At 44.7% G+C, this 27,697-nt stretch overlaps 1 protein-coding gene across 13 annotated transcripts in view; it reads right to left on the bottom strand.

Moving 5' to 3' along the window:
• Positions 1–27,697, bottom strand: part of ATP8A2 (ATPase phospholipid transporting 8A2) — a 726,614-nt gene that overhangs the window by 497,231 nt on the left and 201,686 nt on the right. For 11 of the 13 annotated variants that reach the window (XM_089304392.1, XM_089304401.1, XM_089304402.1 and 8 more), the window contains 8 exons: positions 22,479–22,578; positions 21,928–22,026; positions 21,061–21,106; positions 20,079–20,119; positions 13,994–14,067; positions 11,054–11,123; positions 9,957–10,084; positions 8,647–8,758 (listed from right to left, as the gene is read on the bottom strand). In XM_089304392.1, coding sequence (XP_089160518.1) covers positions 8,647–8,758; positions 9,957–10,084; positions 11,054–11,123; positions 13,994–14,067; positions 20,079–20,119; positions 21,061–21,106; positions 21,928–22,026; positions 22,479–22,578 — 670 coding nt within the window. Of the gene's footprint in view, positions 1–1,276; positions 1,385–8,646; positions 8,759–9,956; positions 10,085–11,053; positions 11,124–13,993; positions 14,068–20,078; positions 20,120–21,060; positions 21,107–21,927; positions 22,027–22,478; positions 22,579–24,832; positions 25,625–27,697 lie in introns of those variants that run through there. The other 2 variants (XM_089304399.1, XM_089304400.1) reach the window with 2 other exon arrangements.

The following is a 27,697-nucleotide window of genomic DNA, read 5'->3' as shown; positions in this document are numbered from 1 at the left end:
AGGAAACACATTAAGAAATTGGTATAGGCAATGGTTTTTGGATAAGAACCCTAAAGCATAGGCAACAAAAGCAAAACTGGACAAATGCAATTAATCAATCTCAGAAGCTTCTGCACAATAAAGGAAACAAGAGGGAGAAGAGACACCCAAAAAATGAGAGAAAATATGTGCAAGCTACTTATCTGGCAAAGGATTAATATCTAAAAATATGTCAAGATCTCAAAAAAACTCAACAACAAAAAAACAAACAATCCAATAAAGAAATGGGCAGAGGACCTAAATAGACAGTTCTCAAAAGAAGAAATGCAGATGGCCAACAAATATATGAAAAAATTATCAACACAATTAGCCATCAGGCAAAAGCAAATCAAAACCGCAATGAGGTATACCTCACCCCTGTCATAATGACTATTATCAAAAAGACAGACAGTAATAAATGCTGGTGAGTATGTGGAGAAAGGGGAACTCTTAAACACTATTGGTAAGAATGTAAATTAGTACAGTCACTATGGAAAACAGTATGGAGATTTCTTACATATTAGAAATAGAACTGTCCTATGATCCAACAATCCTTCTACTGAGTATATACCCAAAAGACATGAAATCACTGTATCAAAGAGATACCTGCTCCACCATGTTTATTGCAGAACTGTTCACAACAGCAAAGATATGGAATCAAACAAGATGTCCATTATTAGATGAATGGACAAATAAAATGTGATACATGTAAATATATATATGCACAATGAAATATTATTCAGCCAAAAAAGGAATTAAATCCTGTCATTTGCAGCAAAATGGATGGAACTGGAGGACATCATTTTAAGTGAAATAAGCCAGACAGAAAGACAAATACTGTATAGTCTCCCTCATATGTGGGAGTTAAAAACAAAAACTCAATCTGAACACAGAATGGTGATTACTAGATGCTGGGAGGAATGGGGGGATAAGTGGAATTTGGATGATGGGTAGCAAATCAGAGTGAGAGTGAATGAATAAGGTCCTGTTTCACAGCATAGTGGGAAAAATACAGTTCACAATAACCTTCTAGAACGAACAAAGAGAAAAGAAAAGCTCCAACACTCCTGTCGCTCCCCCTCTTCATGGAGGAACGACACTAAACCCTGCCTAGGCTTCATATCCGAGTCACGGCACCATTATGTCGCTCCCCGTCTTCATGGAGGAACGACACTGAACCCTGCGTTGTTCTTTCTGTCTGCTCGGCCCTTCCCGGGTTTGCTGCTGGTTCTTCCCGGGTTGGCTACTGTCCCTTCACCTCCGTGGAGGGGCGGTTCCCCCTGCCACATTCCCCACTTCCGCGGGGGAGCGGCACACCGCCGGCCGGCTCTCTCGGGGGCTGCACAGGTGTTCCTCAGGTGTTCCTGGTGCATGTTGTCTCTCTCCTCCTTTATAGTCCTCTTTCACCAATCCCAACTCTGCTACCCACACACCGAGTACGCTGCTCTCCTCCAATCAGGAGCAGGATCAGCTCCTGGAGGTCATCACTCAAGTTGGCAAGAGGCAGCTGCGTAGAAGCTGTTTTCTCCTCTCCCAGCGCCATATTGTGGGAGAGCAGATGCATAGAATAAGTCTTAATTGCAATAACTTAGTCTAGTCCGAGTTGCTCCCAGTTGCTCCCCACAACTCCGATCACAAAGCAATGTCAAAGAGAAAATACTGATTATCCTGATTTGGTCAGTATACATCATATATACATTTATTAAAATATTGCACTGTGGCCCCTAGGTATGTACAGTTACTGTTAATACAATTTTTTCTTTCAAAACAAAAAGATGCATATGCCCTAAAGAAAGATTTCTGAAGGTAGCTGTAATGGGCAAAATAATTCCCCACCAGTGATATCCATCTCCCAATCCCTGGAAACTGTGTGTTATTTTATATAGCAAAAGAAATGGTGCAGCTATGATGGGGAGATTATCCTGGATTACCCAAGTGGACCCAATCTCATCACAGGGGTCATGAAAAGAGAGAGGCTTTCTTACTTGTGGCCGGAGGGCGGGTGACTACACATGAACAACCAGACAGACATTGCACTGCTGGCTCTGAAGATGGAGAGGGGACCACAAGCCCAGGGGGCAGGCACCATTAGAGGCTAGAAGAGGGAAGTTCTCTAAATTAACCAGACTTTACAGACTTAAAAAAAAATTCCTCTTGAATTTAAATGGAAATAAATCCACTAGGGAAGGCCACTTTGTCAAATACCATATAAAGGCCAACAGGAATGACACATCTGTATCGGGCCTCCAGCCAAGACACAGCAGAGCAGTTCCAAGACCATTTATCCTACTCTTTTATTTTTATTTATCTATTTATTTATTTGACAGGCAGAGTGGACAGTGAGAGAGAGAGACAGAGAGAAAGCTCTTCCTTTTGCCGTTGGTTCACCCTCCAAGGGCTGCCGCAGCCGGCGTGCTGTGGACTGCGCATCACGCTGATCCGAAGGCAGGAGCCAGGTGCTTCTCCTGGTCTCCCATGGGGTGCAGGGCCCAAAGACTGGCCATCCTCCACTGTACTCCCTGGCCATGGCAGAGAGCTGGCCTGGAAGAGGGGCAACCGGGACAGAATCCGGCGCCCCAACCGGGACTAGAAACCGGTGTGCCCAGAATCTACAAAGAGATCAAGAAACTCCACAAAAACAAAACCAACAACCCACTTAAGAGATGGGCCATTTTTCAAAAGAGGAAATCCAAATGGCCAACAGGCACATGAAAAAATGTTCAAGGTCACTAGCAATCAGGGAAATGCAAATCAAAACCACAATGAGGTTTCACCTCACCCCGGTGAGAATGGCCCACATACAGAAATCTACCAACAACAGATGCTGGCGAGGATGTGGGGAAAAAGGGACACTAACCCACTGTTGGTGGGAATGCAAACTGGTCAAGCCACTATGGAAGTCAGTCTGGAGATTCCTCAGAAACCTGAATATAACCCTACCGTTCGACCCAGCATCCCACTCCTTGGAATTTACCCAAAGGAATTTAAATTGGCAAACAAAAAAGAGGTCTGCACCCTAATGTTTATTGCAGCACAATTCACAATAGCCAAGACCTGGAACCAACCTAAATGCCCATCAACGGTAGACTGGATAAAGAAATTATGGAATATGTACTCTTTAGAATACTATACCGCAGTAAGAAACAATGAAATCCAGTCATTTGCAACAAAATGGAGGAATCTGGAACACATCATGCTGAGTGAAATAAGCCAGTCCCAAAGGGACAAATATCATATGTTCTCCCTGATCGGTGACAACTGACTGAACACCAAAAAGGAAACCTGTTGAAGTGAAATGGACACTATGAGAAATGGTGACTCGATCAGCATAGCCCTGTTAATGAACAACTTAATACATTATCCCTCTTAGTATTTTTTTTGTCTGTTCTACTTAATATGACTGGTTTAATTCTGTAATTAATACACAGTTATTCTTAAGTGTTGAAATTTAACTGAAATGTGATCCCTGTTAAACATTAGAGTGGGAATAAGAGAGGGAAGAGATGTATAATTTGGGACATGCTCAAGCTGACTTGCCGCAAATGGTAGAGTTAGACACATACCAGGGGATTCCAATTCAATCCCATCAAGGTGGCATGTACCAATGCCATCTCACTAGTCCAAGTGATCAATTTCAGTTCACAATTGATCATAATGAAAGGACTAAGAGTCAAAGGGATCACATAAACAAGTCTAGTACCTGCTAATACTAACCGATGGAATAAATAAAGGGGAGAGTGATCCAACATGGGAAACGAGATACACAGCAGACTCATAGAATGGCAGATGTCCTAAACAGCACTCTGGCCTCAGAATCAGCCCTAAAGGCATTCGGATCCGGCTGAAAAGCCCATGAGAGTATTTCAGGCATGGAAAGCCAAGACACTCTGGTAAAAAACAAAAAACAAACAAACAAACAAAAAAAACCTAAATGAAAGATCTCTGTGAGTGAGATCCCAGTGGAAAAAACAGGTCTTCAAAGAAGGAGGTACCTTTCTCTGAAGGGAGGAGAGAACCTCCACTTTGACTATGACCTTGTCTAAACAAGATAAGAGTCAGAGAACTCAAAAGGCTTCCATAGCCTTGGAAACTCATGACTGGTGCATAGGGAGATTACTGAGGCCATAAACAGGAGTGTCAATTTGTAAAGTCAACAACAGGAGTCACTGTGCACTTACTCCTCATGTAGGATCTCTGTCCTTAATGTGCTGTACATTGAGATTTAATGCTATAACGAGTACTCAAACAGTATATTTCACTTTGTGTTTCTATGGGGGTGCAAACTGTTGAAATCTTTACTTAATGTATACTAAACTGATCTTCTGTATATATAGAAAATTGAAAATGAATCATGATGTGAATGGAAGGGGAGAGAGAGCGGGAAAGGGGAGGGTTGCGGGTGGGAGGGAAGTCATCAGGGGGGAGGGGGAAGCCAATGTATTCCATAAGCTGTACTTTGGAAATCTATATTCATTAAATAAAAGTTAAAAAAAAAAAAAAAAAAAGAACCCGGTGTGCCGGCGCCGCAAGGCAGAGGATTAGCCTAGTGAGCCGCAGCGCCGGCTCCATTTATCCTACTCTTTTAAAAACAAATGATGATCTTACCATTTTCAATAAGCATTCATTGAAAAAAAAAATGACAACAAGCTTCATTCCTCTGACCCCATTAGTCACTGACTTCTAATCTTTTCCAGTAGATGAATTCTGACCAGTTAACAGGGTTACAAAAATTTATCTTTCATCCAGTGGAACAAAAACAATCCCAAAACATCCGGCTTCCATATATGCCCTTACTGAAAGCCAAGCTCTGTCTATGCGTTCTTACCCCACGCCACGAAGATTTCTACTTGCAGAGATGAGTTTTTAATGTCAAATTCCTCAAAGAGTCATAAGCGTTCCTGTGAGGGTCCTTCCAAGAGCTCAAGGAAAGTGCATATTACGAAAAATACTATGCACAGGTTTTTTTTTTTAATTTTCACCAAAATAAACTTACATCTTAACTTCATTTTTCACAAAGGTTTTGAAATATCCTAGTATAAAATTCTTAAAGAATATTGCTATTTCCTCAGAGTGGAATTGTAAATAGAAACAGGTCAAGTGTCAGATTTTGAAAAAGCTAAAACCAGACCTGAAACTGATTCATTTTATTCCCTCCTAAGAAAGCAGGCGGAAGAATGTGAGTGGGAACACTGGCTCTGTGTGGCCTGACTGCCTGCATGTGAATCCCAGCCCTACCACTCCCCAGGTTTGCAAGATTGGGATAATTTAGACACTCCGTGCCTCCATTCCCTCTTCTAGAAATGAGAAGTACTTATCTGTATGTTCCTCATACAGCCATGGTGAGCAATAAATGAGTTAATACATGTTAATCACTTAGAGTAAGGCACAATTTGCGGTTATGTTTGCTGTAATGTGGTGATCCCTTTCCCATTAATTCAACCAACAGAACTAGTAGATTGAAATATTTCACACCACATGTGAACGGAGGGAGCCTTCCAGGTTAGAAGGACTCTGCACCAATCCAGTTGCTTATCTGTGGTCAAGGAGTGCGAGTATAGACGGAAAGGGCTTCCAGCTCTGTGCGCTACATTATATTTCTTTAGAAGGCTCATTATTTTCACTCTTTTCAGTCCTACAGCACAGCAAGTCTAGCACAGTTGTTTCTGGGGTTTTCCATCATCCTGAACTCCAACAGTCAACCCACAGTAAGCCTTGCCAGGGGAGTTATCACATGAGGGTCAAGGCCAAGTGCCTCCCACACTCAGGATACAAACTGCACAGGATCCCCTAGCGCACACCTTGTCACTGAAGACAGGATGGAAGCGTATGAATGTGCAAGGGTATGTCAAAAGCATCATGGAGGAGGAGGTGGGTGTGGTGTGCAACAGGCTAAGCTGCCACTTGAAACGCCTGTATCCCATATGGGAGGTGGGGGTTCAGGTCCTGGCCACTGCACTTCTGATTCTGCTTCCTGCCACTGCTTCCTGGGAGATAACAGGTGATGGTTCAAGTGCCTGGATCCCCGTTGCCCATGTGGGAGACCCAGATGGAGTGCTGGGCTCCTGACTAGCTTGGCCTAGTCTTGGCTGCTGTGGAACTGGGCAGTGAACCAGCAGATGAAAGATATTTCTCTCTCTTAATCTCTCTCTCTCTCTCTCATAGAGAAAAATAAACATCTTTTAAATGTCATCCAAAATGGAATTAAAGCTCTATTATTTTTGTGCCAAAAATGTTTAAAGCCATGTAAACATTGAGATCACCAGAAAGTTTGTAGAAAATGTGTATTATGAAAAAACTACATGTGGATTTCAACATTTTTGCACCAAAATACACTTCTTTAAGTCAATTTCCATGAACCTGAAGTGCCTTTATTTAACCTAATTCTTACACCTTAGCTACAAAGCTGTACTGACCAATATATGATCTTGAAAAGCACTCTGAGAAAAAATACCCAGTGTCCATGAAATCTTGCAGGGTGCCCAATTTTGTAATATGTGCAATCTGAAAACTGGTCTTGGGGCCCTGCCCAAGTCTGGGCTAACCATTCATGGTACTTTTGTCATTTCATCCTAAGAAATGGAAGGCCTGATCTGTGGTTAGTGGAGCTCCAAGCACCTGGCAGTGGTTTCTGACATTGGACAGAGAAGTTCCAGACTTCTTAGCAGGTGGCAGAGCACAAAACTACATCAAGATAAAGTCCTTCCGTACAGACTGCTCTGCAACAACATACTGTAGGCATTCAAATCAGCCCCTGTAAATGGACAGAGCTGCGGCAGAGGCAGCACATCTCAGATATAGTGAACAATCACAATCCACCCAAGAGCAGCCTCTCAGCACTCATCAACCATCATGCTTCTAACCACCACAGAGCCCTCTCACCTGCTCACCCAGCACACAACCCTTGCAGCCGTTCTGCACCTGGGTCCTACCCTCCCAGGACCAAAACTGTGCCAGGTCCTCCTCATCCTTAACTGCCAAGGCTACGTCTTCCCTGAAGCCTCTTCAGGCAGAGGGTACCCCAGTAAAGACACATCTTTTAGCATCTGATGTTGTATTACTGGATATATATTCAAGACTTGGCAATACTTCTGAACCTTTATTTGTCAAATGTCATGTTTAAAAAAAAAAAAAAACACACAAAAATTACCATCCTGTGCCTTCTCTCCCCACCCAGCAAGACCCATCAGTCACTCCCCCTCACTCACTGAAGACTTAAACTTGGCTCATGGTGTTCTCTGCCCCAGCCTTTTCACCATCCTTTCTTCATGAACACAGCCATCATCCCACTGAATGCCTTAGTCTCTGTCCCTTATGCCCAAGAATGAGTGGTTTTCAGTAGCTCTATCTGAGCATCCTCCTCACATGGTTTACCCTCAGGTCTTGCCAGGCTATAATACTTCCACCTCAAACACTCAAGGTCGAGTATCCTGCACACTGATCATCCAGCCACTCTACAACTCCACCAATCCTGGTCAGCCCCAACGAGTCTCTCAACCCTTCTAATCCTATCTCCCTTCCCTGTCTTCACTGCATTAACTAGCTGGCGTGGTCACAGGCTCCAACACTTGACCTGGTCTAATATTTACCTTCCTCATCTTCCTAGCCTTTGACCTCAAAGAGGGGATCAATGCAATAGTCTGCCTTCACCAATTCAATATTCTAAAGCCTGCTTTTGCCCAGGGCTCATTTTTGGTATCCCGTTAACTGTATCCCCAAACTTAGGTTGGATGACCCTTCTACAAACATCACAGCATCTCATAATAACACACAACACAACCACTATCTCTCTACTTTGTGATACTGAATTACTCTTTAGTCTACCCAGTTCCCATAGGGTAAGCCTGGGCCTTTCACCATGGTACCAAATAGCCAGCACAAGACTTGGTGCATGGTGGTCACTAAATACTTTTTGATTAAGAAATATAGCCAAATGTGTGCTTGAGAAGTTATACAAAAGGGTAAATGAGCTGAAAAACCAATTCTCATTAACAGCTTCCATTAGTGAAATAAGACACCAAATGACACAAAAGAACAGAAACGGCACATAGGGACACTGGTTCATGTAGAATTTCAAAAGATATCTGGAAAATATTATCATAACATATATGCAAGCTACAAATTCACAAGCAATAGTTTTTTAAAAAAATCAACAAGGAAAAAGCAAAATCACATTAACAATATTTTTCCTTTGGTATATGAAGAATAAATACTAGTTCAACAATAACAGATTATAAATTGCCTAGAATTTAGTTATTTAAGACAATTTACTATAACATCTTAATGAAATGAAGAGAAAAAGTAGAGAAAGAAGAAAAAAGTTGGAACTAATTCCCCTTTGAAGTTCAGAAGACAAATAATTTAGAATTGATTGTCCCCCTAAAACTAAAAAATAAGACCATTTATTTATATTTCAGGTAAGAGGTAACAGATATCTGATAAGATAACAGAGATCCAGAAGAAGTTACCTACAAAACTAAAATAAAGTCACTTCCTTTCCAGATTTAGGTTCCTAGACACACTTGAGCCTCCTAAATGCAGTATCTGTATTTTCCACCCTGTATTCAATAAAAATAAAAAGAAAGAAAAAGACTAAAATCAGTATTGTTTTTCAGCATAGAAATGTTTTACCTGCATGAGCTTGGTGTCGTGTCCAGTATACACAACTATGCCAAAGACCCACTGAGTATTTCTAAGCTGTGTACCTCTTAATAAGATCTGGTCAGGCCCAAGGGAAACAGGGCTAAAAATAAGAAACAACATTTACATTTAATGATAGTCTGACAAGTGAGCATGAAGTTCCCCTTACACATAACCCCACGATAAACCCAATGTTTCCTTTAGTCAAATTTGAATTATTTCATGGAGAAACACAAAGGTTATCTTTGGCCTATTCTACTCCAAAAACACCCAGATAAAAGATTATTTTATCCACTCATCACTACAGATAAAGGATCTTTTTTAAAAGATAAAACATTAGAGAGAATCATATCTCTTATAATCCCATGATGAAATTCATCACCCAAAATAAAATTGCCAAGACAACAACCAAAACCCTCTCCATTTGGGAAATTGAGTTTATTTGATAGGTTATTGTGAGGAAAAAAAAATGTGAAAAGCAGTAAACCTAAGCTATCAAGTTTGTTAGGGAATACTTAATGATTATATAAATACCTGAGTGATAATTTAGACATTCAAAATGGGTAGCAAAGAAAATGGGTATGCATGCTAAGTGAAAAGCCACAAGCAAGCCCACTTTGCCTTCATATTTTCTGTGGGCCAAGTCCAACGACCCAAGCCGTGATTCTACACAAAACATAAAGGACAGTCCAACAGGTCTGGGGAGCACTGGTCAGAAGCATGCAGATAACAGATGGGCAGAAGATGGAAACTGTTCCCCAACGTCATGACAACATAAGACTCTCAACAATGAACACCAAAGAGGACAACAGAATACAGACAACAGGGCACTGAATAGATTCTAAACAAACAGCAATCCTTCACTGGACTCTAAAAACAAGCGAGTGCTATTCAGGAGAATGCTAGCAAAACAAACAATAAATTTCTCTCCTGAGTCTAGCAGCTTCGGTGCACCTCAGACACCTGCCTTCTGCTTTTCTGGACAAGTACACACAGCTAAAACCATTTACCTTGCTTGGCAGTTATGGGCACAGAAAGAACAGACCACAAGCTATGAACTTCATCAGAGTCCCACAGACTCTTTTCTTGTGTAAAAATTAGGTTTTACTTCAATTTAATGGAAATTTTGAATTTATTGAAATGGTGGCTCAAGAAAAGCTCAGGGTGCCATAGCTAAGCTAATATGAAGAAATCTCACTATTCTAAAATATTATGAAAGTAGAAAACAAATGCATGTTCCAAAACTCCAATAACTCTTAGTTACATTACAAAAAAAATACTGAGAACAGGAAAAATGATACCTTTTTCCATCTAAGTTCAAGTTTCCAGTGAAGTCATAGAGGTGGCGATTGGGCCCTTCACATTCTACAGTTCCAGATAACTTCATTAACACATCCCTTGTTTGCATGTCAGCAGTGTGACTCAAACCCTAAAACGTTAAACAAAAGAGGTAGCTGAACACAATCTCCCATATTTAAGGAACAACTTTCAGAATCTCCTTAATCACAAAGAAATGATGCAATAATTTGATAAATCAAATCTGATAGACTTTATTGGCAACTTGTGTCACAACAATCTAATGCAAAAGTAGCAGAGATTTCAATGAAGCAGAAAGTGAAGATTCCACCAGTGGGTGAGAAACATCCGTGTTAATTATACTCACGCACCTTACAGAAAGCATAATCTACTAGCTTTATGGCATCACTCTTAAAATTGAGTATCTCTTTAATATTTTACACTACGTAGCACTCACCTCTTCTTTTTGAAAAAAATAAATGGATTTTTCTATACATTTTGAAATATACACCAAAACAGACTAGTACCACAAACCTTGTTAACTCTTCTTTAAACAGAAAAAAAAAAAAATGTCTAAAGCAAAAACCTATAGTAGAAAAGTGGACAGAAATATTAAATTCAACTGCATGCAGCAGTGTCAAAATGCTTAAAATTTTTAGATATTGAAAACTTCTTCATTGTAGAATTAAAAATACATAGTCAGAATATTTACAGCATGGGCACTTCGTGTCTGCTATACCACTCTCTAGAACTAGAGTCTAAGCTCCAGCAGCGGCCTACACTGAGACACCCGAGGCTCATCTGCTCCGTCCCTCCGAGGCAGTCACCGTCCCTTCTATCATGAGCTCATCTTAGCTGAGTGTGTGCTGTCTTTGGCATCACAGCAGAGAGCTCAGAAGACAGAAACAAAGGCACGGTGTCCTTGGCAAGCGATCCTGTGCTGAAGCCCATGTTTCGTCTCTCCCACCACTTTCAAGGCATTCCCCACCCTTTTGTGGCTGAACATGCTTCTCTCTAGAAAAGCCATGGAGTGGCACATGTGGGAGGACCACGCATGCAACTTGGGCTCCCAAGACAGTGCAAGTCACAAAAGTGACCTTACCTGACGTATTTTAAGGTTTGTCTCGCCGTCGAGATTTGCTGTTTCAACGTAACACATTGCCTGAGGTTCACTAGGGAAGAAAGAAAAAAAGTCAAATTCAGTGTAGTCTTCTCCACAAATTTACTGTTCAGAAAGTCACTATTACAGAAACTATGTGTGCCAATCAATCCCTCAAATTAAGTTGTTATCAACGGCCATGTCAGTGGTTGTCACTGCTGACAAAGGAAGGCACACACTCATCTTTGGGGCTCAACATCAAGAGACAGCTGTCTTCCCAGGTCCCACCTACCGACTGCAGGGTGTCAGGCAGACAGGACTGGGGATGAATGGGTGGTGGGGGGGAACCTGTGGCCTGAAACAAGAGATGGTCCGGCTAAGACCCGGACACTGGGTGGGAGTGGTCCTCAAAATCTGAGGCTGAGCCTCACCCTGACCAATAGAGGTGACTCAGGCGTGGCCAGAACAACTCATCTGAAGAAAATCACAGCCTACACTGAAGGATTGAGGCAGAGCCTTTGCTTCTTTGCAATTTTCTTAAGTTTTTTTTTTCCAATTTAACATATTTATTTGAAAGGCAGAGAGACAGACAGATTTTCCATCCACTGATTCATATGCCCAAATGCCCACCACAGGCAGGACTGGGCCAAGGCTAAAGCCATGAGCCCAAAGCTCAGGTCAGGTCCCCCATATGGGGAAAAGGGACCCATGTACTTGAGCCATCTCCCGTTGCCTCCCAAGGTCTACACCAGCAGAAAGCTGGAGTCAGAGACAGAGTGGGAAATCAAACCCAAGTACTCCAAAACAGGACATGGGCACTAGGCTGAATGCCTGCTCCTGGCTGCATTTTTTACCAAATCAAAGGGCAAATTTTAATCAGATAAACAAAAAAGTTTTTTAGTTTTGATTTATTTACTAAATGTATTTGAAAGACAGAGTGAGGCAAAATAGACAGAAATTTTCCATCCACTGATTCACTCCCCAAATGCCTGCAACACCCAGGGCTGGGCCAAGCCAAAGCCAGAAACCAGGAACTCAATCCAGGTCTCCCATGGGGGTGGCAGAGACCCAAGTACTTGAGCCATCACTTAGGGCCTCAGACTGTGTCCATCAGCAGGAAGCTGCAATCGGGAGTGGAGCTGGGTCTAGATCTCAGGCATTCATCCCAACATGGGCTGTGGGCATCCCAAGCGGCATCTCCACCCCTGAGCCAAATGCCCACCCCAAAGCACCCAGTGTGAAAGCCAGAATATCCCAAGAATAAAACCTGAGTGCATCGGTGCTATTCTCCCAGTTCTCATCTTTGAGTTTGGGTTAGTCGGCATAGTCAGTGGTGGCAAGAATGGACTGTGCAACCCACAGGCTAAATTAAAATTCTGCTGGGCTGGCCGGCGCTGCGGTTCAATAGGCTAATCCTCCGCCTAGTGGCGCCAGCACACCGGGTTCTAGTCCCGGTCGGGGCGCCGGATTCTGTCCCGATTGCCCCCTTCCAGGCCAGCCCTCTGCTGTGGCCAGGGAGTGCAGTGGAGGATGGCCCAAGTCCTTGGGCCCTGCACCCCATGGGAGACCAGGAGAAGCACCTGGCTCCTGCCATCGGATCAGCGCAGTGTGCCGGCAGCAGCGTGCCAGCTGCGGCGGCCATTGGAGGGTGAACCAACGGCAAAGGAAGACCTTTCTCTCTGTCTCTCTCACTGCCCACTCTGCCTGTCAAAAAAAATAAAAAATAAAAATAAAAATAAAAAAATTCTGCTGGGCTAACTTTATGGGCTTATGCGGCCTTTATGGACTTCTATGACTTTATGGACTAAACAGTATGTTGTTTTCTCATGCAAAAAGGAAAAATAGAAATGGCTACTGGGAAGATTAAATGGGATATTGTAAAAGCAGGCTACCTTAGCCGGTGCTGCAGCTCACTAAGCTAATCCTCCACCTGCGGCGCCGGCACCCCGTTGCCCTCTTCCAGTCCAGCTCTCTGCTGTGGCCCAGGAGTGCAGTGGAGGATGGCCCAAGTGCTTGGCCCTGCACCCGCCTGGGAGACCAGGAGGAAGCACCTGGCTCCTGGCTTCTAATCGGCGCAGCGTGCCGGCTGTAGCGGCCATTTGGGGGTTGAACCAACAGAAGGAAGACCTTTCTCTCTCTTTCTCTCTCTCTCTCTCACTGTCTAACTCTGCCTGTCCCAGACATTGCTGTTACAACCATTTAGGGAGTGAACCAGCAAATGAAATATTCTCTCTTTCTCTCTCTCCCCATTTTTTTGCCACTCTGCCTTTCAAATAAATCAATAAATCTTTATTAAAAAGGCCAGGTTTGTGCTGTCCACTACATGTATAACTGAGGGGTGATATATTTGATATATTTCTAGCACAAAGCTACCAAAGAACATGGCAGTGATATTTGGACAGAAAGGGAGAAAAATACAAACAAGTAAAAAGCATACATCATGCCTACACTGAGACAATGCCCATGGTACTCTGAACAGTTATTCAAGGGCGGCAATGAGTCCTGTGTGATGGGCTGCTGCCTGGACCCAACAGGAAGCTGATGCTGATGATTAAGATGTGCTACAATCCCCAGGGGTCCACTGCTCTGGGGTCAGTGTCCCTGTAAGTGAAGACACCCCCCCTTCAAGAAATAGCCAAGGCACTAAAATGAGTCAATCTATATAAGAATTCAGAAAACTCCCAAAGGAATGAATGAGACAAAGAAAATGTAGGATCCAGGCATGAGTTGAGCATCCCTTATCTAAAAATCCTAAATCCAAAATGCTCCAAATTATAGAATTTCAGATTTTTGGATTAGAGAGGAACAGGATAAGGAGGAAAAGGATGTCACGCACAGGATCACAGGGAAAAGGTGGCCCAGGATTTCTGCAGTTGCCATTTAACATTTTATTGTTCTTAACATTTATTAAAAAAAAAAAAAGTGCCCAGCGGCACACCTGACCTGGAGGAGAGCAGGACCATGTCTGCTGGAAGATACTGCCCATTGAGGACTTTCACGATGTCGCCCACTGCCACCTGGAGACCGGGGACAAGGACAGAGGCACAGAAGAAAAGGAAGCACAAACAGTGGTCAAGGTGGTTAGACATGTGCAGAAAAATACCACACCACGAAGCCATGACGCTTAATTCAGAGAAGCCCAAACATGTCACACAGGCAACTGGTACTTCCACCGGCTCTCCACATCCATGAGTTCCACAGTCACAGATTCAGCCAGGAAGGGCCCCAAAACATTCAGAAGCAAAATCCCATCTGGACTATACAGCCTCCTTCTGTCATGACTCCCTAAACCATGCACAACAGAACAACCATTCACATGGATTTTCTTAGTGATTTTCATGGTGTTACACATGATCTGGAGATGATGTAACGTGTATGGGAGAATATGCATGGGTGATGTGCACAAAGGACACCAGGACCTGGGCATCCTGGGTAGGGGGCAGTGAGAGGGATAATGGAATACCCCCCACAGATACTGAGACAACTCTATTGTCCTTTTTTTGCAATGACATTTAATGAAAACAAGTTTCTAAGAAAGGAGAAAGAGGGAGAAAAGGGATGAGTCAGAACCATAGAGAGGTCATTTTCTTACAATGACCTATCCATTAACAATGCGTGGCTGTTTCTATAGCTGCAGAGTTGAGCGGAGCTGACGGAAGAACCTGGGTCCCAGTCCCCAACTACACCCCTGACTAACAAGCTCCGCCTCAGTTTTCTCATCTGCAACTGCACATATTTCATGCAGTTACTGTGTGGATCAACTGAGTTAATGCATATACAATCCTCTCTGCTTTCCAAGCAGCACATGAGACTCAAAGCAAAATAACTTGACCAGAGTCACACAGCCCGAGAGTGTTAGAGCCAAGACTCAAAACTAGGCACTCTGACTAGAAGGCCAGTATTCTGATTAAAAGTAATTACCGGCCGGCGCCGCGGCTCACTAAGCTAATCCTCTGCCTAGCGGCACCGGCACACCAGGTTCTAGTCCCGGTCGGGGCGCCGGATTCTGTCCTGGTTGCCCCTCTTCCAGGCCAGCTCTCTGCTGTGGCCCAGGAGTGCAGTGGAGGATGGCCCAAGTCCTTGGGCCCTGCACCCCATGGGAGACCAGGAGAAGCACCTGGCTCCTGCCATCAGATCAGCGCAGTGCGCCGGCTGCAGCGCGCCAGCTGTGGCGGCCATTGGAGGGTGAACCAACGGCAAAAGGAAGACCTTTCTCTCTGTCTCTCTCACTGTCCACTCTGCCTGTCAAAAAAAAAAAAAAAATTACCAAATTTACCCATTAAGAGTACATCTGAAAGGTCTCCAAAAATCTACCGCATCAAAGAGAGAAGATTTGCAAAGCTTCGAAAGACTGCCAGAAACAGAATCACAGCTTGGGAAACAAAGGCCTCAGAAGCCCCCAGGCCAAGAAAACAGGCTATAGACTCCAAAGCAGCACTGTGGCCCAGTGTCTATGACCCTCTACATAATGCCACAGACTGCACCAGGCTGGAGAGATTGAGGGCTTTCAAGTCAGGCCAGCCTGGGTGGAATCCCAGCTTCACAGAGGGGCACCAGCTATGGCTTCCCTCTTGGAACTCCAGGGCCCTCACTTCCAACATGGGAAATACTGCCACTATGGGCCTAGGTATCAACCTCTATTCCAGGTTCAGTGCCCCCTCAGAGGTACGTACTCAAAGCAGAGGCATCCACAATAGCACACAAGTGAAAGCAGGATTTATTTAAAAGTGAATGGGGCCAGCGCCGCGGCTCACTAGGCTAATCCTCTGCCTTGCGGTGCCGGCACACCGGGTTCTAGTCCTGGTTGGGGTGCCGGATTCTGTCCCGGTTGCCCCTCTTCCAGGCCAGCTCTCTGCTGTGGCCCAGGAGTGCAGTGGAGGATGGCCCAAGTCCTTGGGCCCTGCACCCCATGGAAGACCAGGAGAAGTACCTGGCTCCTGCCATCGGATCAGCGCGGTGCGCCGGCCACAGCACGCTGGCAGCAGCGGCCATTGGAGGGTGAACCAACGGCAAAGGAAGACCTTTCTCTCTGTCTCTCTCTATCTCTTCACTGTCCACTCTGCCTGTCAAAAAATAAATAAATAAATAAATAAAAGTGAATGGGCGGCCAGTGCCGCGGCTCAATAGGCTAATCCTCCGCCTTGCGGCGCCAGTACACCAGGTTCTAGTCCCGGTCGGGGCGCCGGATTCTGTCCCGGTTGCCCCTCTTCCAGGCCAGCTCTCTGCTGTGGCCCGGGAGTGCAGCGGAGGATGGCCCAAGTCCTTGGGCCCTGCACCCCATGGGAGACCAGGATAAGTATCTGGCTCCTGCCTTTGGATCAGCACGGTGTGCCGGCACCAACAGCAAAAGGAAGACCTTTCTCTCTGTCTCTCTCTATCTCTCTCACTGTCCACTCTGCCTGTCAAAAAAAAAAAAAAGTGAATGAACATACATGCACGTGTGAGTTGTGGGCCACTCCACTTGGAGAGACACGTATCATGAGTGGGCCAGATCCTTGCCTAAACAGAGAGAGAGTGGAAGGTAGGGAAGGATCCCCAGGCATGGCCAAGGGCAAAAGGGAGCCTCTCTCACATTCTCAGTCTCTTTGATGAGACAACGAGTGGTGCCTTAATTGAACATAAAAACAGGGCGGAGTCTGGACACACCAGTGTACACAGCATACACAGTGGCGCCACCACGTGGAGTTGAACTTCTACATGGCCATCACGGCGTCTCTTCCTTCTTGGTCCCAAGTGAGACACAGGTGCATCAAGGGATGGTGGGTGTATAAATCCGACAGGTGAGGGGGTAACGTTGCACTGCAGGGCTGGCAGAAACCCCAGCACATCTACCCCCATCTAACTCCTGCTTAGTTCCCCGTATCAACACTTCTGGCCTCGTTTGGTGGATGCAGTGATTCGGGCAGTATGGGCAGTATCCGGCATGCAACGAGCGCAGGTTAAGGGTAGCCCATCAGCATGGATGTAACTGGATGGACACTGCAAGTATGAAAGTCCAGGACATCAGCATTCTCTGACAATACAGGCAGACAACTTTCCCAGTGCAGCAGTCACTGCAAATGGTAAAACTGGCTCCTATGTTTTCTGTTTCCTGTTCTAACCACGTTGCTTATCTCTTAGAAATCAAGGATTTCAAATGATGTGATACTAGTGGGAAAACTGCTGGGTTTTATAAGCTAGTAAGTGCCTAGTTTAATTTTTGGTTGGGAAAAAAAGCAGGGGTACTGAAAGGTGTGCTATTGTTGCTGTGAATTGCTTGTCACATTATGGGGAAGTCTGTGAAACTGGGTTCAACACAGAAAAGAACAGTAAAAATTAAACTGTAGAACCACTTCATATTCTAAGTTAGTATCCAATTTAAAGACACAAGTTAGTATGCAATTTAAAAGCAAAAGAACAACCTATTATTATATTCCATCACAAAGAGAAGTTAAAAAACAGATGCTACAGGAGTAGAAGTATTTTAGCAGCCTAAGTATAAAAACTAGGGATACTAATGTAAATTGAAAGTGTTTTTTAAAAGTAAAAATATTTTATATGAATGGCTTAATTACATAGAAAAATCAGAAGCAATTAGTTTTAAAATGCAAGAGAAAACTTAGTCATATATTCAAAAGGAAAAAGAACTGTTTTTTTTTTAATTCAAAGTGGGAGGACAAGACAAATTATGGCTTTCTCCTCCTTTGACTTCCTAAATAAAGAGACATTTAGATCCCAGTAATCAAATACTAAGAAGTTTCATGTACAAGATAAACAAGTTCCTTGTGATTTTGTCTGAAATGCTCTATCTACTTAATGTTCTTATGCGTGACTGTCTCTTGTATGTCTGATGCCATCTGACAGAATTAGCACAGTGGAAAAGACTGAACCCACTGCAAACCTCACAGGGTGCAAGCGTCTTAATTTTAAGATGCTAAAAGATTGGGTCAAAATCAGTTAAAGCTACTGAGATCTGCCAGAGAGCTGCCCCTCAGTGCTCCCCCACTGGTTGGCGATAGCTGGGGCTGGCTGTCTTGACCTTCAGTGTTTCACGTTAGACTGTTAGTGCTCTGGGGCCCTGAAGGGCAGCCAATCCCCCTGGCCTGACAGCTCTGACACCTGGTACTGCTGCCCTCTTCCGTACTCCCTTCCTCACACCCCCTGTACAGCTAGGCCTGGCTCTCCAGACACCTCCCAGATTGGCGCCCTCTGGCTTGTACAACTCTTCCAAGGATAGCCTTTCCTGACCTGAATCAGCAGGTCTAGATTAGCTGCCCCTCACAGATGTCCCCAGAGCACCTGAGACACACCCTGCACAGAGCACCTGACATACACCCCGCACAGAGCTCAGTCACTGCATTGCAATATAGTCAGCTCTTGTCTCTTCCACTACACCTGTAGTCCTCCAGTGTACTCCCTGAATCAAAAGCATTAACCTCATGTGGGAACTTGCTAAATATGAAAATTCTAGGGCCCCACTTGAGACGCACTAAATTAGAAAGTCTGGCCATTGGGCTTAGTGACCTGTGTTGGAGTAGCCCTCCGGGTGGCTATGACACCTACCAAAATTAGAGACCCACTGCATGCAAGATTTCTCAAGGACATCTCAAGGACAAGCTCTATTCTTACCATGCCTGGCACAGTCTTTGGCACATGCAAAGAGCTTCATTTAAACAAACAATCAAAACACTTTTGGAATTGACATAAGAATGCAGGTAGCATGTAACCAGTGTTTTGTTATCGCTGCCTTCCCCCCACATGTGTGGGGGACACAGTACTGAGCTTTAGGAGCTATTAAAGCCATCAACTCCTGGATGCAGAAATCTGCCACCACTCTCTCTCCTGCTCTTTCAAGTAAAATCCAAATCATGCTTCATTTCAGCCACTGCAGGTACATTTTGGAGGAAGGAACAGCAAGAGGAACCCTACAGAAAGAGAAGGGCAATTCCCAGTGTTGTAGAAATCTTTGAATTCCTGCAGCATGGGGAACATTTCTCCCTCTGTGATGTCAAGAATCCCCAACCTCTTGACTGAGAACCACCTGACTTCACTGCCACAGGAGAGGGAGGCGACGGATGTTTGCAGCGCAGGACTTCCGGACTGCTACAGAGGATACCGAGTTGCTGCAAAACACTACCCAGGGGAACTGTGTACCAACGGAGGCTGGTTCTCGTAAAACAAAGTGAATGCTGCAGGTGTCTTCTCGTGGGCATTCTCTCAGATGTTACAGGCCAGAAGAGGCATTTGGAAAACCATGTTTAATAAACGTCAAGCAAGAAAAAAACTGTAAGTTACTCTTCCGAAAAGTTGTGTTCTCTGGAAACTGGACTAATCAGCTTCAGACGCTGGACTACTGAGAGTCATCCCACAAAACAGCCCAGGTCTGTTAAGAAGGCCTGGCTCAAACAGGCTCTCTTAAGAAGCTCATTTTATCAGAGACAAAAACAACATATCCAGATGGTACAGCAGATCTCTTCTAAATGTTCCATTCATCACTAGAAACAGGCAAGCAAGCACACCATTTGAGGACCTTCCAAACTTCCTACTTCCACGGACGTGCACAGCACACAGTCAGCAATCCCTTCCTTGTGACTGTAAAGTTGGGAACAGCACCTACTGGTCATGTCCAACCACCGCTGCCTCAGGAACAAGATGAGCTGGCTTCCCTGCCCCTGCCTTTGTGTTTCAGGCTTCTCTGCCCTGCCGCAGGGCGTTAGAAGTGAGAATATCAAAAGTTAAAAAAAAAAAATTCAAAATTCAGTTTTAGGTTAAGAGAACAACGCAAAATTGGTAAAAAAAAAAAAATCTGCATCCATACAGATGTAGAAATTAGGCAGTGTTCTGAGAATTCAGAAATATCCACAGGTACACGGAAATCCAGCTTGACTCCCAGGCGCACCTTCCCAAGGGGTGTGGACGGAGGAAGTGTGCCTCGCATCTAAGCAGAGCTCAGAACCACATGAGCCCTGACTCAGCACAGCTCTGTGCTGCAGTGAGGGCCAGCAGTTCACTACAAGTGCCCAAGCCCATACTTAACATCAGTTCTTACCTCTTTCCACACAATGGTATGCCACATACCATTTCTTAACACTGAAAAAGAAGAAACAATGTCAGTTAATACTGGTGATAATCAAAATGGGATCATTTCTAAACTTCAAAGAGCTCCTTTTAAAATTCCATGATGAATTCTCACGTACCTCATCCTTAGACAGAAAGGTATGACATCCTCACCCCCAAAAATGGAGCCCCCATTCCCTGTACCTCTGTAACATATACACATCAATGTTTATGTATGTATGTAAATTAAATATACATTCAGTCCAGAAGGAAAAGAGCCTGCTGTTAAACAATTTTTAAAAAACAAAAAACAGAGCTGGTATCATAGAAATCAAGAGTATAAAAAGCAGAAATAGGGGCCGGCACCGCAGCTCTCTAGGCTAATCCTCCGCCTGCGGCGCCAGCACCCCAGGTTCTAGTCCTGGTTGGGCCGCCGGATTCTGTCCCGGTTGTTCCTCTTCCAGTCCAGCTCTCTGCTGTGGCCCAGGAGTGCAGTGGAGGATGGCCCAAGTGCTTGGGTCCTGTACCCGCATGGGAGACCAGGAGGAAGCACCTGGCTCCTGGCTTCAGATTGGCGCAGCGCGCCGGCCGTGGCGGCCATTTGGGAGGTGAACCAACGGAAGGAAGACCTTTCTCTCTGTCTCTCTCTTACTGTCTAACTCTGCCTGTCAAAAAAAATAAAAAGAAGAAATAGGGAGGTAGGGAATTATAAACCAAGGATGTACACGCTTGGAATGTGTAAGGACATAAAAAAAGTCTTTAGTTCCTAAAAATTACATTTTCTAAAATCCTAAAATATACAAATCCTATTCAAATCTTCATTGTAAGGACAATTCTTTGATTTGTTATTTTTAAAGAGTTGTACAGATAATTTTCTCAAATTGCCTCAGTATCATTAACTATTCAGAATTTCTCAACTGCAGGTCTTATACTTAAGTTTATAATGGAAAGAGTAGTCCAGCCTGGTGCCTTACCTATTGTTTTCTTTTTGTTAACAGCATTGTCTGCCTTATGTCGCTTCTGTTACAGAAAGAAAAAAAAGAGCTCTTATACTCACAAGTTCCAGATGAATAATTGAAATATCAAACAATAAGGCCAGGGGAAAAAACAGGGTACAAAGAAGCTAACAGTCAAACAGCACTCATGTTGTAAAACTCAGATCAAAGGTTTTATTTTCCAGTTCCAGTGACTAAACTTCAGGTGTGGCACTCTAGATTATAGAATTTCTCATTTCTCATTGGTTTTAGAGCAGACTAAAAATTACTCAGGGTGATTAGCCAAGAACAAACAACTGAATTAACTTTACTAATAAACTTTGTTTTGATCTGTATTACATTCATTTACCTACCTACTCCCAAGAAGATGTACATAGGTTTGCAAGAGCAAGTGCATGTGTTTGTGTGTGTGCTGGGGACAGAAAGACGGAAAGAGGGAAAAGGAAAAAAAAAAAGAACAGGAATAGGGTTGTCTCAACAAACTTGCAGATACACAAGGGTAAGAGAGAGCAGTAAGACAGACAACTGTAAAAGACCTCAGGTAGAGCAGGCACAGTGCTGGTGTCCTAGCTAACACCATAACACATTGCTTCACTGGCTACCCAACTTAGCAAGCCCTAACACAGGATATTTGACAGAACTCAAAGGAGTTTCAGAGAGCTAACATTTGAAAACAAACTGTGAACGCTTCAGTGACACTGTGTTAGTACTTAATATAGTCTGCATACATATTCCCAGGAGTCTAGAGAGGCTGCTTCCCATCTTAAACACGCCAGCCACCCAAAGCAGTCCACGGGTCTGCTATATCCCACAGAATGTTTTTTATACGCCAAAATAAACACTTACAAAATCTTCTACAATCTCTTTGATGCCTGCAATTGTTAAAATAATGATCAATGGCACCAGGGTGGTATATCGTCCTGTTGGAGATACATCTGGAATTTGCTGCAAGACAAGAGACCAGAGAGGGAAGGTGACATGTCAGAACCCTCTCCAAGAAAAAGAAACCACAGCACTCACAGCCATTCTTTTGCAGTTGTTTCATTTCTGAGACACAAAGACGATTACCTTACTGTAAAAACTAGCTTTGTACCTCACATCTTTTTTAATTTTTTATCCCACACTGGCTATGTATCTGGAACAGACAAAGAGGTCAAAGTAGACCTGGGGGCCATTTTTCAATGCCTCTTTAGTAACTGCAGTTAACCTTAAAGTAGTACAAAAAAGTCTCTATGCAAAGATCATGTTTGTTCATGATCAAACAATGAGGGATGCAGTTAGAAAAAGAAAACCGTATTTGAATATTTTAACTATCACTTTTCCAGTTTACCAACAAGTCAGTGAAACCTGATTGTAATTAAGGTTGTAAATTTTAAGTAACCTTTACAAAGCGTTACCTGTAATAAGGCAATGAAGAGGAAGAAGGCATTAGCAGCTCTTCTAATCTGCTCGTACAAGAATCGAGGTAGAAATGTCAACACGCTGTACTTGGCTGTACTGGAAGCACAAAAGAAAAACACTACCATCAGGTGCAGCTGCAAACTCTACGAAAACTGTAACAAAACCCAAAGTTTCCAAAACATAACATTTTTAAAACAAAATGTTTCCAAACTCAGGACAAGAACTATATTTTGCAAAAGGCTTGTCTGATCAGAAAATCTCCATTGTGATTTTGTTTTCAAACTTTGATGTGCATGCGCTGTGTAGCCGTCCGTCACACTATGTAAGTAGGCACAGGTACCCACCTTCCAGGAGCTGTGTGCTATGACCCGCAGGCAGGTGAACAACAGCTCAACTGCCCCTGTGCACATGACCGCCACAGGTTTTATGCTTCAATCACAATGAATAAATTCCACTCCTTCCACACTCCCTTGCTTGGCCACCTTCACGCACACTCTCCCTGTCTTCCCCATGATCAGTCTTTCCCTTCCTACCCTCCCATATCCTGTATCTTCATTAAGTTTGGGCAAATTTAAAATGTTTCTGCTACCTTCAAGCTCACAGGATGTTTATTCTTGTGCCATATAGTCTCTGCCTTGCTCTGTATCCACAGCTTCCACAATCAGGTTTAATTTTTTTTTTTTAAATTTTCATCTGTACTGACTAGGTAGGAATTGTTTTCTTACCGTTATCCCCTAACCAATACCATGAAACACCCATATAAGTAGCATCCACGTTGCATTAGGTATTATCAGTATTCGAGACATGAGTTAAAGTATACAGGAGGCTGTGCATAGGTTATATGCAAATACTGCACCATTACACATAACAACATGAAATCCTCAGATGCCGTCATCCATGTGGGTTCTGGAACCCATCCTCCGCAAACATTAAGAGATAACTGTGGGCTGGCACCGCGGCTCATTAGGCTAATCCTCTGCCTTGTGGCACCAGCACACCAGGTTCTAGTCCCGGTCAGGGCGCCGGATTCTGTCCCGCTTGCCCCTCTTCCAGGCCAGCTCTCTGCTGTGGCCCGGGAGTGCAGTGGAGGATGACCCAAGTCCTTGGGCCCTGCACCCCATGGGAGACCAGGAGAAGCACCTGGCTCCTGCCATCGGATCAGCGCGATGCGCCAGCTGCAGCGGCCATTGGAGGGTGAACCAACGGCAAAGGAAGACCTTTCTCTCTGTCTCTCTCACTGTCCACTCTGCCTGTCAAAAAAAAAAAAAAAAGAGAGAGAGAGAGACAACTGTGGCCAGCGCCACAGCTCAATAGGCTAATCCTCCACCTAGCGACACCGGCACCCCGGGTTCTAGTCCCAAACGGGGCGCCGGATTCTGTCCCACTTGCCCCTCTTCCAGTCCAGCTCTCTGCTGTGGCCCGGGAGTGCAGTGGAGGATGGTCCAAGTCCTTGGGCCCTGCACCCACATGGGAGACCAGGATAAGCACCTGGCTCCTGGCTTCGGATCAGCGTGGTGCACCAGCCGCAGCGGCCATTGGAGGGTGAACCAACGGTAAAGGAAAATCTTTCTGTCTCTCTCTCTCTCTCTGTCCACTCTGCCTGTCAAAAAGAGAGAGAGAGAGAGAGAGAGAGAGAGAGAGAACTGTGTCACTTCCCTAGCCCCAGAACAGATTATGAGAAGAGCAAGAACGTTCACATCAACTCCCTATGTTCCCAGCACATAGCACCCCACAGACAGTTGAGGAACAACAAAATAAGCCTAAGGCATAAACCTAAAGGGTAACATGAACCAAAGCTCCTCTGGCTACTCACAGGCTTATTCAAATTTGCACAGAAAAGCATCTACCTAATTTAACCATCTCTCTCTCTCTCTCCCCACCCCCAAGGCATGACTCTGAGCCTCCACTTCAATGAAATACACTCCAGAAAGATTATCTAGCAGGTTTCAAATGCACAGCAAATGAGAAGCACCAAACAGGCCGAAGGGCTCGGGAGATGGAACACGCCAGAGGCATGTGTACGGCAGTAAGAACTGACTGCATCCAACTCTGGAATGACAAGATAAAGCCAAAGCTGACACCTCAGAAAAGACAACAGCCGCAAGTCATTTGATGGGACGAGAAAGCAGCCTGGTGTGGTGTTTACTGCCACTGCTTCAGGGAAAATCACCCTCACGATACAAGAGCACACAGGGATGAGAATCTGCCTGGGAGACACCGTTTTAGCCTTCTTCTGTGTAAAGTGCTAAAGATGTACAACACATTAAAGGAAAACCTCCTTTAAAACAGCTCCTCTTAAAGAATCTGACACTTGAAGGGAAATCACTGAATGAGCTGGAAATGTGCTTACCTGGAACCCTTCCTCATTTATGTAACCCTGTGGGGAAACAGCACGTCACCATAAATTCTGATAGACAGACTAATATAGCTGATGCCAAGCTCGTTAAAGAGTATGAAAAATACATCAATTCATGTACACCGGAGCTCACGGCGCGAAGATTTCTTAACTGCAGCTTAGAGGACGCAGGTCAACAGAATATCATGCATTCCTTTGCAGCAGTACCGACCACTCTATCTATGGGCAAATCTCTCGCCAGGAACATGTGACTCATCAGGGTGGAACTCATCCACACAGGTAGAACCCGCTCCTGTTGGCCACTCTTAGGACCCTGCAGACCTGGGAAACAACCGATTAGAAAATAGGACCTGGCAAAATATGGGTGTATGGCCACTTGACCACCACTCGATCAGCAAGCTTTGTGCCAGTCCGACTTCCAGAACACAGCACACAGCAAGAACCTGTCGCTCCCCCTCTTCATGGAGGAACGACACTAAACCCTGCCTAGGCTTCTTATCCGAGTCACGGCACCATTATGTCGCTCCCCGTCTTCGCGGAGGAACAACACAGGACCCTGCGCTGTTCTTTTGTCTGCTCGGCCCTCCCCGGGTTTGCTGCTGGTTCTTCCCGGGTTAGCTACCGTCCCTTCCACCTCCGTGGAAGGGCGGTTCCCCCTGCCACTTTCCCCACTTCCGCGGGGGAGCGGCACACTGCCGGCCGGCTCTCTCGGGGGCTGCTCAGATGTTCCTCAGGTGTTCCTCTTAGATGTTCCTGGTGCATGTTGTCTCTCTCCTCCTTTATAGTCCTCTTCCACCAATCCCAACTCTGCTACCCACACGCCGAGTACACTGCTCTCCTCCAATCAGGAGCAGGTCCTGCTGTTTATTGGTTGAACTGGAGGCAGCTGTGTAGAAGCTGTTTCCTCCTCTCCCAGCGCCATACTGTGGGAGAGCAGATGCATAGAATAAGTCTTAATTCGAGTAACAGTCTAGTCCGAGTTGCTCCCCACAGAACCCATGGACACTTCTCCCCAAGAAGCTGCCTTCGTCAGCTGAGTTCCACCACGATGTTCTGAAAGCCTTCAACTCCAGCCAATGCCTGGACAATACCATGTACCTTCTTCCTCCCAAACAGTCACTCAGCACAGAGTTCTGGATTATAGGAAGTTGAAGATAACAAGTAGGTAACACAATGTCCCGAGAAGGCTGTTCAGTCTTTATTAATGTTTTCACATATCCGTCAAGAGTACGTAAGACTAACTCAGAGAAGAGAGCTAGAATGAGACCACTAAAAGCAAAAGCCCTCCGCAGGGGTCCTCTTTAACATCCACGGATGATGAATGTCACCTGCATGCTGGCAGTCACTGAAGAGGACATTCCAACCGACAGCAAAGCCCATGGCCTTCCCCAGCTGGGCATCTCTCTATCTCTGCCTCTGCCTCTCAAATAAATAGAAAATAAATATTTTTAAAAAGCTACCAAAAAAAAAAAAAGGGTTTCAGGCTGTCCTATGAGTTGACATGCTGGAACACAAATATGGAGGGAAAGGGCTATGAAATCGAGCTGTCCAAACATAAGTGCCCACGCCCATCCTGCTCTTGCTGCCTCTGTCTCAGTTCTTAGGAGGCCACAGCGTCTCTGCTTGTAAGGTGAGAATGTAATGAATCGGAAGGGACACTGGCCAAGCAAGCCAGGAGCCGCGGCAACTGCAGGAGCAGATGGAAAGCGAGACTGGAGCAGGCCAGTTAGGGGAGCAGCAGGAGGTAAAGTGAACGGTTCACAGGGCTGCCCAGGATAGAAAGCACGGATGTTTGACTCAGGTCTGGGTGGAAAGCAAGATCCACGAGTCCTGCGTGGTGCAAAGAGTCAAAGGAATTTACAGATCTCAAAACAAAATGTGAGGCAGGCTAAGCTATCCATTTTTTCTTCATTTCTTGAAAAAACGCCAAATTTTGATTCAAAGGCTTATCTCTAATTAAAATTATTGTTATTTTATCACACGCATATGGAAAAGCACATAAAATTGAAGCATTTGACTCAAGGTTTCCTAAGGTAGAAATATGCACTTAGTTTGGGTTCAGCTGAAATTTACAATAGGGACATGAGGAAAGTAAATCTTTACGTGTAGATTCTATAGGGTCTAATTTCAGGACTACCTCGCGCTGGATGCACAACTGTAAAACTGATGCACATTTATCATCCCTGCCCGCAAGGACACCACTAACACAGCAAAAAGCAATATAGAAACACACAGCCACACTAGGAATGGGATGAATCACCTGCAAAGGGTTGGTTTTTTTCTAAACTAGACTCCTTTCTGCACTGGGCAAGGTAACCCCTTCCAAGTATGAGCTGCAGCAAGAGGGACCCGCAGAGGAGGACGGGGCTCCTACCTGTAAAAGGGCCCTGGTCAGGGAACAGGCTCTGCCTTCTCAACTGTTTCCTGACAAGACACCTCAACACATGGTTAAGAGAGTAATCCAGCCCTAACAACAAGTAAGGGTTCTCCTTAACTAATAAGGGTTAGTAAGGGTTCTCCTTACCAATAACCAACAGGAGATCCATATGGGATAAAAATATACATAACAGACATACAGTCAGCCCTCCAAAGCTATAGGCTTTGCATCCATGGATGCAACCAATCGTGGATCAAAAATATTCGGGTAGGGGGGCAGCACTGTGGCACAGTAGGTTAATCTTCTGCCTACAGCATGGCATCCCAAACTGGCACTGGGTTGAAGCAGTGGTTGGCTCGCTCTCTCTCTCTCTCTCCTTCTCACTGTCTATACCTAAAAAGATCATATACAGTCATGTGCCATATAACAATGTTTCAACCAGTGTCAGATCACACCTACCATGGTGGTCCCCTAAGATTCTA

The sequence above is a fragment of the Oryctolagus cuniculus genome, chromosome 9, assembly GCF_051225735.1.
Source record: "Oryctolagus cuniculus isolate XC-2025 breed Fujian yellow rabbit chromosome 9, ASM5122573v1, whole genome shotgun sequence".
NCBI lineage: Eukaryota > Metazoa > Chordata > Mammalia > Lagomorpha > Leporidae > Oryctolagus > Oryctolagus cuniculus.
Note: the sequence above shows the minus strand (reverse complement) of the source record. Positions and strands in the feature narration are given on the sequence as shown.